The sequence below is a fragment of the Bubalus bubalis genome, chromosome 3, assembly GCF_019923935.1.
Source record: "Bubalus bubalis isolate 160015118507 breed Murrah chromosome 3, NDDB_SH_1, whole genome shotgun sequence".
NCBI lineage: Eukaryota > Metazoa > Chordata > Mammalia > Artiodactyla > Bovidae > Bubalus > Bubalus bubalis.
In genome coordinates, this window is record NC_059159.1 from 124,650,822 (window position 1) to 124,663,417 (window position 12,596).

Below are 12,596 nucleotides of genomic sequence, written 5' to 3' on the forward strand. Positions count from 1 at the left end.
ACAGTGTCCCCTTCAGAAACACGCTGTGCTGCAGGAACTCAGTTGTGGTTTTCTTACTTACTATTTTGCTTTCATAGAAATTTCTGCAGTCCAATAGGATAGTATCACTTTCTTCTTGATTTGCCTGAGACAGAAACTTTTCTACTTCTTTATGAAATTCACCTGGGGATAAATGGATTCCTAAAACCAAACAAAAAATTGGTTAAAAACAAAACCAGATCACACAGGGCCCAGCCCAATGATTTCCATTTGTTCCTCCCCACCTAAACGTTTCCTCTTCATAGTTACAATTATGTCTGAAAATAATGCTATCTGATCAGCATAATGACAGAATTTAGTAATTCTAAGTCCTCACTCTCCCTCCTAAGATGAGTGCTATAGAGACCTGGCAGTTTAGAAATAATTAGTCAAAGAATTCTGCATCCTCATACTTGGCCTAACCCAGTGATAAAAGCCAGACTGTAGAGATGTAAACTGCCATGTGGGTTTGCTGGTCCATGTTATGACCAGTGTTCAATTGTTCTGTATATGGAGGGGCCTGGACATGTATATGCTTGACTATAGGCTTTAGAAACTGTTCTATACCAACATCAAGTCCAAGTGTGAGCATATGGTTATGGAACAAAGTTTGAATAAGTCTTTAAAAAATATAGCAGAGAAGAATGTGTCTAAGTTTGTGTGTGTGAGTAAAAGAGAAAAGGGGTTGACAGTGGGAATGAAATATGAGAAAGAAGCAAGAGAGAAAAGATGAAAGGCCAGAAGAAGGAGAGAAAGGAGATGAAGTAAAGTACAAGGAGACTAAAAAGAAAGAACCTGTCTGCTGGGGCCTTTTGCCTTTTCTACTCTCCAGGGGAGAAATATTCCTATACTTTAGGGGTCCAGACATCTCAGTAGCTTGTGAAGAACTTTTGGTGAATCTGACAGGGGAGCAGCCACACCTCATGGGTGGGGGCTCTGGTGCGTCAGTTACCACTCATGATCGATCCTGACAGCACCACGCAGGGATGGATCCCAATAGCCCCCTGAAGCTGCTGGGTACCAGATGGGGTTAGAGACCCAGAGCATAACCAAGGACTCTAGATTCCTGCCTGCCCATCTAAGGACTGCATGGAGAATGTAACAGGGCTGGATTTTATATGTGATGTCACATAATTACAGTCACCAAAACAGTGGGGTGGAAAGGGAGGTTCAAAACTGTGATGACAAGCATGGAAATCTGCTGAGCCTTCCCCTTACAGGGAGCTGCAGGGAACCCAACCTGTTCCTGCTGCTGCTATTACTGTGGCTGCTCTCCTGGCCCTGATGGAGGCCTGATCAGACAGTGCCTCACATAGACCTGCTTAGAAGAAGTGCCTTCAAACAATGCAGCTCAAATGAAGGCAGCACAGCACTACGTGGAGCCCAGTCTCCCCTCACCTCCACGGCGAGGTCCTGTAGTGCCGACGAGGTCTCCTGCCAAGGTAAGGACACTAAGCAGACACGGCCCTTTGGGGCCTTCTGTCCTCACATGAGTCTCCTTCCCCAGATGCTTGTATCTTACTCCCATTTCCCTCTGGTTTAACTCTTATCCCTTTTAAATATTTACATATTAAAAAATGAACATAGAGCCAGCCAGACCTTTCTGTTTCCTGATGAAAGGAGACAATACTACCTCTGAAGTAGACTTGGGGGAAAAAAGGAAAGAAAAGAAAAATGGTAATCAAACTTGAATCTGATCAAGTCTCTAGATGTGAGCTGTCTAATACGGTAGCCACTAGCCAGCGTGGCTAATGGGCACTGGAAATGTGGTTTGAGATGTGCTGTAATAAGGGTGACACGTGGAATTTCAAGGATTTAGTATACAAAAAAAAAAAAGTAACATCTCTCTTATTTGTTGTTGTTATAATTAGTATTTATTTTTGGCAGTACTGGTCTGTGTTGCCGTGTGGGCTTTGCTCTAGTTGTGGTGAGAAGTGGCTGCTCTCTAGCTGCGGTGTCAGGCTTCGCGTGGTGGTTTCTGTTGTTGCAGAGCGCAGGCTCTAGGGCACGCCGGCCTCAGTGGTTGCGGCACGTGGGCTCAGTAGTTGCAGTTCCCTGGCTCTAGAGCACAGGCTCAGTAGTTGTGCTTAGCTGCTCTGAAGCCAGGTGGGACACTCGTGTCTCCTGCCAATGTTGGCAAGGCGGATGCTTTACCACTGAGCTACCAGGGAAGCCCCTAAAATATCTTATTAATAATTTTTTACATTGGATACAAGTTGAAATAATATTTTGGCTACACTGCATTAAATACAGGGTATTAGTGAAATTAATTTCACTTGTTTCCTTTTACTTTTTAAAATGTGGCTACTGGAAATGTAAAATCCCATCGTGGCACACATAATATTCCTGCTAGACAGCACTACCATAAATATGACTAGAATTCACAGGAAAGACAGAGGAACATTACATGGAGATGCAGTCAGCATTATCCTGACTGTGGGAAATACTACAAGCAAAATTTTCTAATTCCTTCAAAAAATAAACTGCATGGGAAAATAAAAGATGGAGGCTCTAGGTTAAAAAGCACTTAAAAGGCTCAGTCACAATGAGTAGACCTTACTTGAATCCAGATATAAACAAACTTTAAAAATTATGAGATAACTGGGAATTTTAAGCCCTGGCTGGATATTCAATAATATTAAGTAATTACTATTAAAATGTTTTGGATATGATGGTTTTATAATTCTTTATTTTTAAAAAATTCTTTATTTTTTAGCAATATCTACTAAAATAGGAATGAAATGACATGACAGCAGGATTGTCTTCTAAGTAATCTAGGTTGGGGAAAGGGAGTGGGGATTGATGAAAGCTGGCCTTGAATCTGTAATTGTTGAAGCTGCAGGATAGGAACACGGGCGTTCACTGTAATATTTTTTCTACTTTTTAAAATGTTTGAAGTTTTTCATAGTAAAAAGTAAAACAAAACCAAAAACCCCAGCCAAAGAAATGTCTTTCAACCACCTATGGTACCCATGAGTGAGGGGGAAAAGAACATTCTAGAGCACTTGCAAACAGACTGCTTTCGTATTGAAAGCTGCTTGCTTTCTGTAGCAAAAAGTCGGTATGGCTTATCCATTTGATGAACTATTTACAAGTAATAATTATACTCTTCCCAAATTGCTATCTTTGGAAAGAGAAAACAACTTCTTTCCAAACCATCACCAAGAAGAATAACTAAGCCGGGTCATTCTAAGCAGCGAGTCTCCCGTCACCAGAGCACCAAAGAGAAGAGCCAACGTGAGCACCGAATGACCCGAGTGTCCGCCACCCCATGGCTATTCTGAAGAGAGAATTCATCAGAACCCTCGCTGATCAGAATGTCTAGCTTTCACATTTGTCTCTATATTAAAATTTGTCCCTATGAAGAAAAGGAAAATGTTTCTTCTTAAAGCAAGCATACCAGGCTTCTTATAGGAGATCTTATTGGGACTGATCCCCATGGGCACAATTTCTTCAAACACACCAACACGCAATTCTGGAAAACAGCAAGCTCCTCCTTTGCTGGTCTAGCCAATGAGAAACAAAACAGAATACAGTCTGTCTTTCCCATCTCCAGGTATAAGATATTTATTAAGTTGAATTATCTGGAACATTCTATGCTCTAACTTCCTTCTCCCACTGAAAGAGCTGTTCCTAATTTGAGGTTTCTTAATACTTCAGCTACCCTATTATTACACAACAGATGTAATCTTATATTTGGCACTTCTTTATTGCGTATTTACCATGTGTAGAAATGTCAAATTGAAAAGGTGTTTCTATAGCAATAAGCATTTAACTATAAAACTGAAACACCACCGAGCAATTTCTATATGTAAGATTGTATCCAGGCTTTTGTTCAGGAGTCACAACCTTTTCTTTTCATATCATCATCACCAACACTAACACTTACTAGCAAGGTATTTCCCACCACCTCTGTAACCCATGACACTAAAGCATAAAGTCACTCTGACATAAAGTCTCCTTCAGAGAGCAAGAGCTTCAGTCCTACTGTGGTATGAGTGCTGATCTGATCCCACCAGGTTTACTAAACACTCAGAGATCCCCTGAAACAGGTGGTCTCTCAAGTGAGCAATTATGGCTAAGTTTGAGTTTAGTGTGTGTAAGCTGCAATGTCCTTATTCTATATAAAAAGGCCCATGATCACATGGTGGCAGCTTGGAAGATGGATTGGAAGGAGCATACTCTTTCTACTGAGCTGCCTCAAGACCTAGAGGGGAAGTGGTATTCTGTCCAGCACGGCTTACTTCTTTATGGTGATCTTCATAGCCTGGAGTGGGAAGAGGCACTGAAGCAAATGGCTCTCAATCCATTTTATTTTCAATCTCTCTTACCTTAAAATCATCCTTACACAGGTAATCCTTAAACAGTGGGCAGGAAAGCATGACACTGACATAGAGTCTGGTGGCCAGTCTGCTTCCACCAACAGTCCCATTGATTCCTTCCGTAGCAATTCGAACCTGAGACATAAAACAGTGAAAAAGGGAATGCAGCTGTCCAAGTTTCTCTTCGTTTTGGTTGGCAAGTTGTGTCTGACTCTTTGTGACCCCGTGACCTGCCAGGCTCCTCCGTCCATGGGATTTCCCAGGCAAGAATACTGGAGTGGGCTGCCAAGCCCTCCTCCAGGGGATTGTCCCAACCCTGGGATCGAACCTGAGTCTCCTGCGTTGGTAGGCAGACTGTTTACCACTGAGCCACGGGGAAGCCCATATTGTAGCTCAGTTTGGATTTTTGCAGGGCAGAACAGGTTCATGTGTATTGGTGAACTTAACAGGAAAAGCAGAAACACTGCTATGAACACCAGAGTGTTGCCACACAAAGATGCCTGTAGTTTTCTGAAATGGCACTGCCCATAGTTCAGCTGAGGTGCTCAGTTAACATATGCTGAACCAGAAAATAAAATGGATAAAACAACTGGAAAGCCCCATTTGCTATGATGTTCCAGCTGTCCTGTGGCCAAAGCTTAACCTAAATTCAGGGCAGCAGATCTAGAATCAGGATGCACCTTTGCCACTTAACTTGCCAAGTGGCCCTGAGAAAATTCTCTTTTCTGAACCTCTATTTCTTCATCTTGATAAGAGAGATGAAAAAGAAGCAATAATGAAAAGCTGCTGAGGAGATATTCGTCAAGTCCTAAAGCACAGAGCTCATCTGAGGGCCGGGAATGCACACGAGCACCCTCTGCATGGTTGGTGGGGTGGGGGGCGGGGGCAGGTAAACCCACCATGGCAGACCCACCCACTGGAAGGAGCTTGTGTCTGTTTTGTTCTTTGTTGCATACTCGGTGTCTAGAGTAGTACCTGCCCACAGTAGACATTTGATATGTGTTTGCTGAGCAAATGAGTGAGAATCCAAACCGGAGGCTTTCTGGCTTCTCAAACCCTCTGTTCTCTTTGAAATGCTTTACTGGTTGGAGGACATTAAAGCCTGGATTAAGGCCCCTACCCTAAGAGGCAATGCTCTGGGGGGCCTGCAAAGTTACTTTTTTGGTACCGCAAAACCCTTCTGATAAGTTTAAGATGGATCATCTTTAGAAGAGCTAGCTTTCTAAACTTAGAAAGTGCAACACTGTGAATCATGGTATTCTCTGGAAAGAGAAGTAACTTAGAGCAAAGTTCTGTGTTATTACATTGTTACTTATATAACAGTTATAACAATGATACCTACCAGTGCATTAGAATTTGAAAACTTTTAAAGGCTCCCCTTTTATTAGGGCCTAGAGGAGGTACTTGTTTGTTGCCTCACTTGGCTCAATTCTTTAGAGCATGGATAGAAATGGGATTCATTTCACAAGCCAGGGCCTACTCATTAGCAGTAGCTCTCCAGAGTTCCATGATTCTGAGTCACATCCAGGCTCCGCCTGATCTGGGCTGACAGAGGGAAGCAGGAAGCATATGCCATCTCTGCTGTACAGGCTACTGCACCTGTTACCAACTCATTTTTTTAAGGGACAACATAGAAAAATAGAGCTGAGCCAGCATTAACCAAAAATCTACCCTAACACTGTCTCTGACAGGGGCAAATATGAGGAAGAGGTACAGGCTTCTGTGTAACTGTCTTTTGGGTAAGCCAGAAGACTCTTTCCTATGTTATTTTAATCCCAGAACCCAAATAAAATGTAAGTATGTGCACTCCCTGAACACTGAGGTGGGCAACCTCTAAAACCCATGCATTAGACTTTCAACTCCTGTTGAAGGATTCCTCAACTGAAACCTTCAAAGCAGCTGCTAGGTGAGGAAAGCCTTATACCTCACAGATGAAGAGCAACAGTTAGCATTTAATGAGCACCTTTATATTATAAAGTTCCTGTCTTTATATTATAATCCTGAAAGGTAGATATCATAATTCCCACTTGACAGAAAAGGAAACAGAAGCTTAGAGAAATCAAGTAATTTAAGATAAATCAAGTAATTTACCCAAGGGCACAGAGTTGGGGGGTGGTAGATCTGGGATTCAACACCAGATCTTTTGGGGTCCACCTCTTATAATTTTCCTTTCTAAAGCCTCTAATGCATCTGCTCAAATTTCTTGAGGCAGTAAGAAGTATATAGCAAGGGGTCAGAAGCTTCTTTCCATAATTCTAGAATTTTCAAGTTCTCCCCTTTCCCTACAAATGCCAACATTCTTCCAAATCTCCTACCAACACGAAACTTGAGAACTTGGCATGTATCCCTGAAGCCTTAGAATTTAAACCTAAGAGCCAGGCAGGTGCTGCCACCTTGTGGGCAGAGACCCTCACTGCCAGTTCACCTTGCCCCAAACTACAGCGAGATTGATTGCCTGTTTGTGCACTCAGGTTTCCGTTCCATCTTTCAAGGTGTTCTCTAAATACAGATGATGATATATGTATATAAGCCACAAATGTTCTTTTTTTTCCACAATGCACCAGCAATTTTGCCAGGAATTGCAGACATAGTGATTAAGAAATATATAGTTTTTGCCCTTTGGGAACTTACAAACTAAGGAAGGTCACAGATATTAAGACAAAAGTCACAAACTGACAAGTGCTATGAAAAATAACTACAAGATGCAGTGAAATAGTATATCTGGAAAATTGAATTTAGATTAAAGATCTGGAAAGATGTCTTTGATGAAGTGTCATTAAAACTGAGAAGCGGAGACTGAGTAAAAATTAGGAGAAATGAGTGGGTGTGGGAAAGTTCCTTGAAGAAAGTGTTCTTGTAAAAAGGCCCAAAGGCACCAAAAAAAATTTGTGGGCTCCAAGAAACTGAAAGGCTATTTTGCTGGAATGTAATGAGTAAAGGTAGAAGGAAATGGCAACCCACTCCAGTATTCTTGCCTGGAGAATCCTGTGGACAGAGGAGCCTGGTGGGCTGCTGTCCATAGGGTCGTAGAGTTGGACACGACTGAAGCGACTTAGCATGCATGCATGCATTGGAGAAGGAAATGGCAATCCATTCCAGTGTTCTTGCCTGGAGAATCCCAGGGATGGAGGAGCCTGGTCGGCTGCTGTCTATGGGGTCGCACAGAGTCAGATACGACTGAAGCAACTTAGCAGCAGCAGCAGCAATGAGTAAAGAATGGCATCAGATAAGTAGAAAAGGTGGAAGCAGCCAAAGTATGCAGGAAACTTAAGGGCATGTTAAGGATCTGGGTTTTACTCTAAATACACTGCATAGACACTGAAAGATTGTGAGGAGGGAGGGAGAAGATTTCATTTACTTTTTAAGATCATTCTGGCTGCTGTGTAGAAAATGATTTAATGGGGGCAAAGATGGAAGAATGGAGAGTAGTCTGGAAACTACTGAAATGAATGAGGTAAGAGAGGGTGGGGCTAGGTCTAAGGAGGTGGAAATGGAGGATCAAAGGATATGTTAGAGGCAGAAATGCTGGGACTTGGTGATGAACTGATGAGGTATATGCATCTTTCAGTCACTATCTGCAAGAAAACATGGGTGTGAAAAATATCACTGATCAAGTGATTGCCTCAGGGAATAAAAACCTGGGACAGGTGTAGGAAAGGTTAGTGTCATAACCAGAAGGAATATATATATATGTATGTAATTATGCAAATTATTCAATTATCAATTATCCTATCATGTAGAGATAATCATGACTAACATTTTGATATTTACTACTTGTCATCTTTTTACACACATGCTTGTGGTTTTGTTACAAACATTCATTTCTTATTCAACCCTCTCCAAATATTTACTGTCTGCTATATTCGAGGCCCTGTTCTAGCACTAACAGTACATCAATCGATTAAGATGAAGTTCCTGTCCTCTTGAATTCAAGAGAGAAAGGAAACAAAACCATAATATGGTAAAGGACTGGCCACCGCTAAGTCACTTCAGTCATGTCCGACTCTGTGCGACCCCAGAGACGGCAGCCCACCAGGCTCCCCCGTCCCCGGGATTCTCCAGGCAAGAACACTGGAGTGGGTTGCCATTTCCTTCTCCAATGCATGAAAGCGAAAAGTGAAAGCGAAGTCGCTCAGTCGTGTCCGACTCTTCGTGACCCCATGGACTGCAGCCCATCAGGCTCCTCTGTCCGTGGGATTTTCCAGGCAAGAGTACTGGAGTGGGGTGCCATTGCCTTCTCCAAAGGACTGACATGTTCTAGTAAAATTAAGAAGCATCTTGGTATCACATCTGTATGTACAGTTCTATAAAACATTTTTCCAGTTGAAGTGAAGTGAAAGTCGCTCAGTCGTGTCTGACTCCTTGGGACCCCATGGACTATACAGTCCATGGAATTCTTCAGGCCAGAATACTGGAGTGGGTAGCCTTTCCCTTTTCCAGGGGATCTTCCCAACCCAGGAATCGAACCAGGGTCTCCTGCATTGCAGGCAGATTCTTTACGAATTGAGCTATCAGGCAAAGAATCAGAATATAATGCCTACTTTTACAGTTTTACTGGAACATGTGCTGTGCTCAGTCACTCAGTCGTGTCTGACTCTGTTACCCCATGGACTGTAGCCCACCAGGCTCTTCTGTCCATGGGATTCTCTAGGCAAGAATGCTGGAGTGGGTTGCCATTTCCTTCTCCAGTTATCTTCCCAATCCAGAGATTGAACCCAGGTCTCCCACATTGTAGGCAGATTCTTTACTGAGTCACCAGGGAAACCCCTGACCATACCCATTCTTTTACATATTGTCTATGGTTGTTTTCATATTAAAATGCCAAGGTTGAGTCGTTTTGTGCAAAGTCTGAAATATTTGCTATGTGGCTCTGAAGTTTGCTAATCCTTGGTCTATGACTTTATATAGTCTTATAAAACACTTTTCTTTTTAACTGACGTGTAGTTGATTTACAATGTTGCACTAATTTCTACTGTACAGCAGAGTGATTCAGTTATATATATATATATTTAATATTCTTTTCCATATGGTTTATCATAGGATACTGGTTGTAGTTCTCTGTGCTATACTGTAGGACTTGGTTATTTATCCATTCCATGTATAATAGCTTACATCTGCTAACCCCAACCTCTCACTCCATCCCCCCCAACCTCTTCCCCCTTGGCAACCACAAGTGTTCTCTATGTCCGTGAGTCTGTTTCATAGATAGGTTCATTTATATCATATTTTATATTCCACATGTAAGTGATATCACACAGTATTTGTCTGACTTCACTGACTGTAGTAATTTCTAGTTGTATCCATGTTGCTGCAAATAGCATTATTTCATTCTTTTTTTAATGTCTGAGTAATATCTCAGTATATGTATATGTACCACGTCTATCCATTCATCTGTTCGTGGCTATTGTGAATAGTGCTGCTATGAATGCAAGGGTGCATGTATCTTTTTGGATCAGTTTTGTCTGGATATATATTATTGTAAGGAATGGGACTGCTAGATCATATGGTAATTCTATTTTTAGTTTTATGAAGACTTTCCACACTGTTTTCCACAGTGGCTGTACCAACTTACATTCCCACCAACAGAAAACATCATGTTAATAGCTATTTAGTATTCTATTTAAATGCTTAGCAGGATTTCGCTAATTTCTAAGAACCCAACTGGTGAATCCTTTTTGTAACAAGCAAACCAAGGTGGAGGCAAGATAAGCCCTGTGAAGGGTGAGTGATGAGGGAAAGGTGGAGGCAAGATAAGCCCTTGAAGGGTGAGTGGTGAGGGAGAAGGTGTTACCTTGCCCGTGAGGTGCAGGTGCTGACACAGAGCTGTCTGCCAGGCACAGACCCAGTCGGGGTCCTTCAGGTCACAGTAGCAGTAATAAAGTAACACCTCCCCTTCATCGTTGCCCTGGCCACTATACAAAGAAAACCATGGGGAAAGAGCAAATGAGTCACTGGCAGGAAGAGGCTACAATTCATAAAGTAGATTCAGGCAGAGTCAAGAGGGAAGGCCTAATGGAGCGACTCATGCCTGCCCTGGCTCCTAACTATCATCCTTCTCCTGCATTGGAAGCAACTCTGGTCTGTATTTGCTCTAAAGAAGACAATACCTGCACCAAACTCCTTCCTTTCTAAAAAGTGAGCTTACTTTGATTTCCTTGTTTAATCATCATATCCATGAAACAGATATTAATAACCCCTTTTTAAATTTGAGTCCATTCTGGTTTATCCTCTAAGGCAGTATCTGTTTTGAATCTCTCTCTGTACAAAAAGGTTTCACTTTCATTTTTTCATGTAATCCTCTTACCCATGAGACAGGTTATTATCATCACCATTTTATAGCTCAGTGAACTGAGCCCAGTTCATCCGGCATGAAATAGATGCAAAGTGACAGTCAGGACTGGAACACCAGTCTTCTGACACTAGAATCCATACTCTTCCCACTGCACTCTGCTGACTTTAACTAACTAGTCATGGGTCCTGGTGGGTGTCTTATCCCTGAGCCTTGATTTCCTCAACTGTAAAACCAGACGACTGACATAAACTGCCTTTCTCAAAGTGTGCTCTGAAGCTGTTCCATGAAATCACCTGTCTGAGAAATCCTGCAGACAGTATCTCCCTCTTTGAAAATCACAGTGACAGCCCCTCATATATTGAAGGCTCTGAGAAGCTCTGCAAAAAAGAACATTTTAACCTAATGTCTCCCCAATTTAATTGTCTTTAGCACCTCTTTTCAATACCTGAGAGCACCCTCCAGAGCTAGTGCTGTAGAGAGATTTTAGAGAATGCTGTCATAGATGGTAATTCAGGTCCCATCCAGCTCTGAACTCGGTGACTCTCTCATCAATGCCCTCTTATTTCAGGGCCTAGTCTCCTCTAACACCTGCTTGTCTATTAGTGTATCTGTTTTCCTCTCTCTAAATTCCTATAACAAATTATCGTCTGAGCCACACAATTTTAAGTGATAATTGCATAGCTTGTCTTACACTATCTGCTAAATGTTTTGTGTATCCTTTTTCTTTGTTTTTCTAACTAAAAGGCAGGTCCATACAGAAATGAAGAGACCACATTTGTATCACTTCACAGTTCACGTGAGCTCTTACCATCATCACTTTATGTAATTCTTAGAGCAGTTCTGTGAGGTAGGCAGAGCAGGCATTATTTCCAGTTTTAGAGGTAAGGATGTAAAGGTATGAAGAATTTAATGACTAGCTCAAGTCTAACTCCAAGTTCAGTTCTCTTTCTTTCTCTTCTTTCTGATAAGCAAAAGGAACTGGTATTAAGACCAGTGACAAAAGTGTATCAAATGTGGGCATTTTCTGTTCACTGAATAGTTTAGGAATTCCTTTAAGTCAGAAATCTGCCCTCTACAATTAACATAATATTATGATGTGGTGAGGTTTTCAAAGGCAGATCTAAACTTCTAACCCTATGCCTTAGTTCTAAAAGTTAACTTACTTTCTAAAACATATTCAGCTCCAAAAACCACATCTGGTAATAAAAACCCCTTTCTAAGCTGACACTTTAGGGTAGAAGAATCATGAACATCTCTGGGCCTTCCGGCTTCTCTTTGGAAATAACATTTTCTGTTCTTTACCTCTCCCGAGAGAAGTAAAGACATGGGATGCCTTCCAAGATACCTAGAGTGCACTGCCAGCTGCATGGGTATACGCTACTGCATAGGCTGTGGTCTTCTATTACACACACGTTTATCGGCCTAGCTTAGGCAGTACAGAAATTCTGTGCCTTAAGGATCTGCCATTTTAGTGGATGGGTGGTGTATCATTCCAACTGGAAGAACATTTTTCAATGAAACAAAAGGTACGGAATGAAATTCTTACCGTATCAGCTCATCAGGGTTAAAGCAGCTTGTATCAGGGAGCCAAGTAGACACTTCTCGGTTACGGGTAAGGTCCTCTTTGAAAGGGTTCCTTTTGTCTGCAGACTCAAGACTCTTGGAGGTACTCGATGTCACAGCCAGCTGCTTTAAAACAGAAGCGGCCTCACGGCAAATCTCATCAGCATGCTGTGTTGCCACGTGTCTGTGGATGCTGGTTGGGTCTGTAAATAGTTGCTGGCAGCAGTTCCACCATTTTTCTTTACGTTCACAAGGAGGTGCTGGAACTTCTTTAGTTTTAACGAAAAGGGCAAATGCCTGCAATTACATTTCAAATATGTCACTAGTAAATAACTTTAGGTTTTAGGTTAGAATGAGAGTCTCAGTGAAATTTTTTCCATAGGGGTTTCTAGTTTTAGGTC

The 12,596-nt window shown here is 41.9% G+C and overlaps 1 protein-coding gene across 3 annotated transcripts in view; it reads right to left on the minus strand.

Moving 5' to 3' along the window:
- Nucleotides 1-12,596, minus strand: part of TSTD2 (thiosulfate sulfurtransferase like domain containing 2) — a 30,019-nt gene that overhangs the window by 5,717 nt on the left and 11,706 nt on the right. For all 3 annotated transcript variants that reach the window (XM_025281768.3, XM_006063460.4, XM_025281769.3), the window contains exons 3-7: nucleotides 12,179-12,492; nucleotides 10,132-10,252; nucleotides 4,350-4,475; nucleotides 3,419-3,524; nucleotides 62-180 (exon numbers count right to left, since the gene is read on the minus strand). In XM_025281768.3, coding sequence (XP_025137553.3) covers nucleotides 62-180; nucleotides 3,419-3,524; nucleotides 4,350-4,475; nucleotides 10,132-10,252; nucleotides 12,179-12,492 — 786 coding nt within the window. The remainder of the gene's footprint in view (nucleotides 1-61; nucleotides 181-3,418; nucleotides 3,525-4,349; nucleotides 4,476-10,131; nucleotides 10,253-12,178; nucleotides 12,493-12,596) is intronic.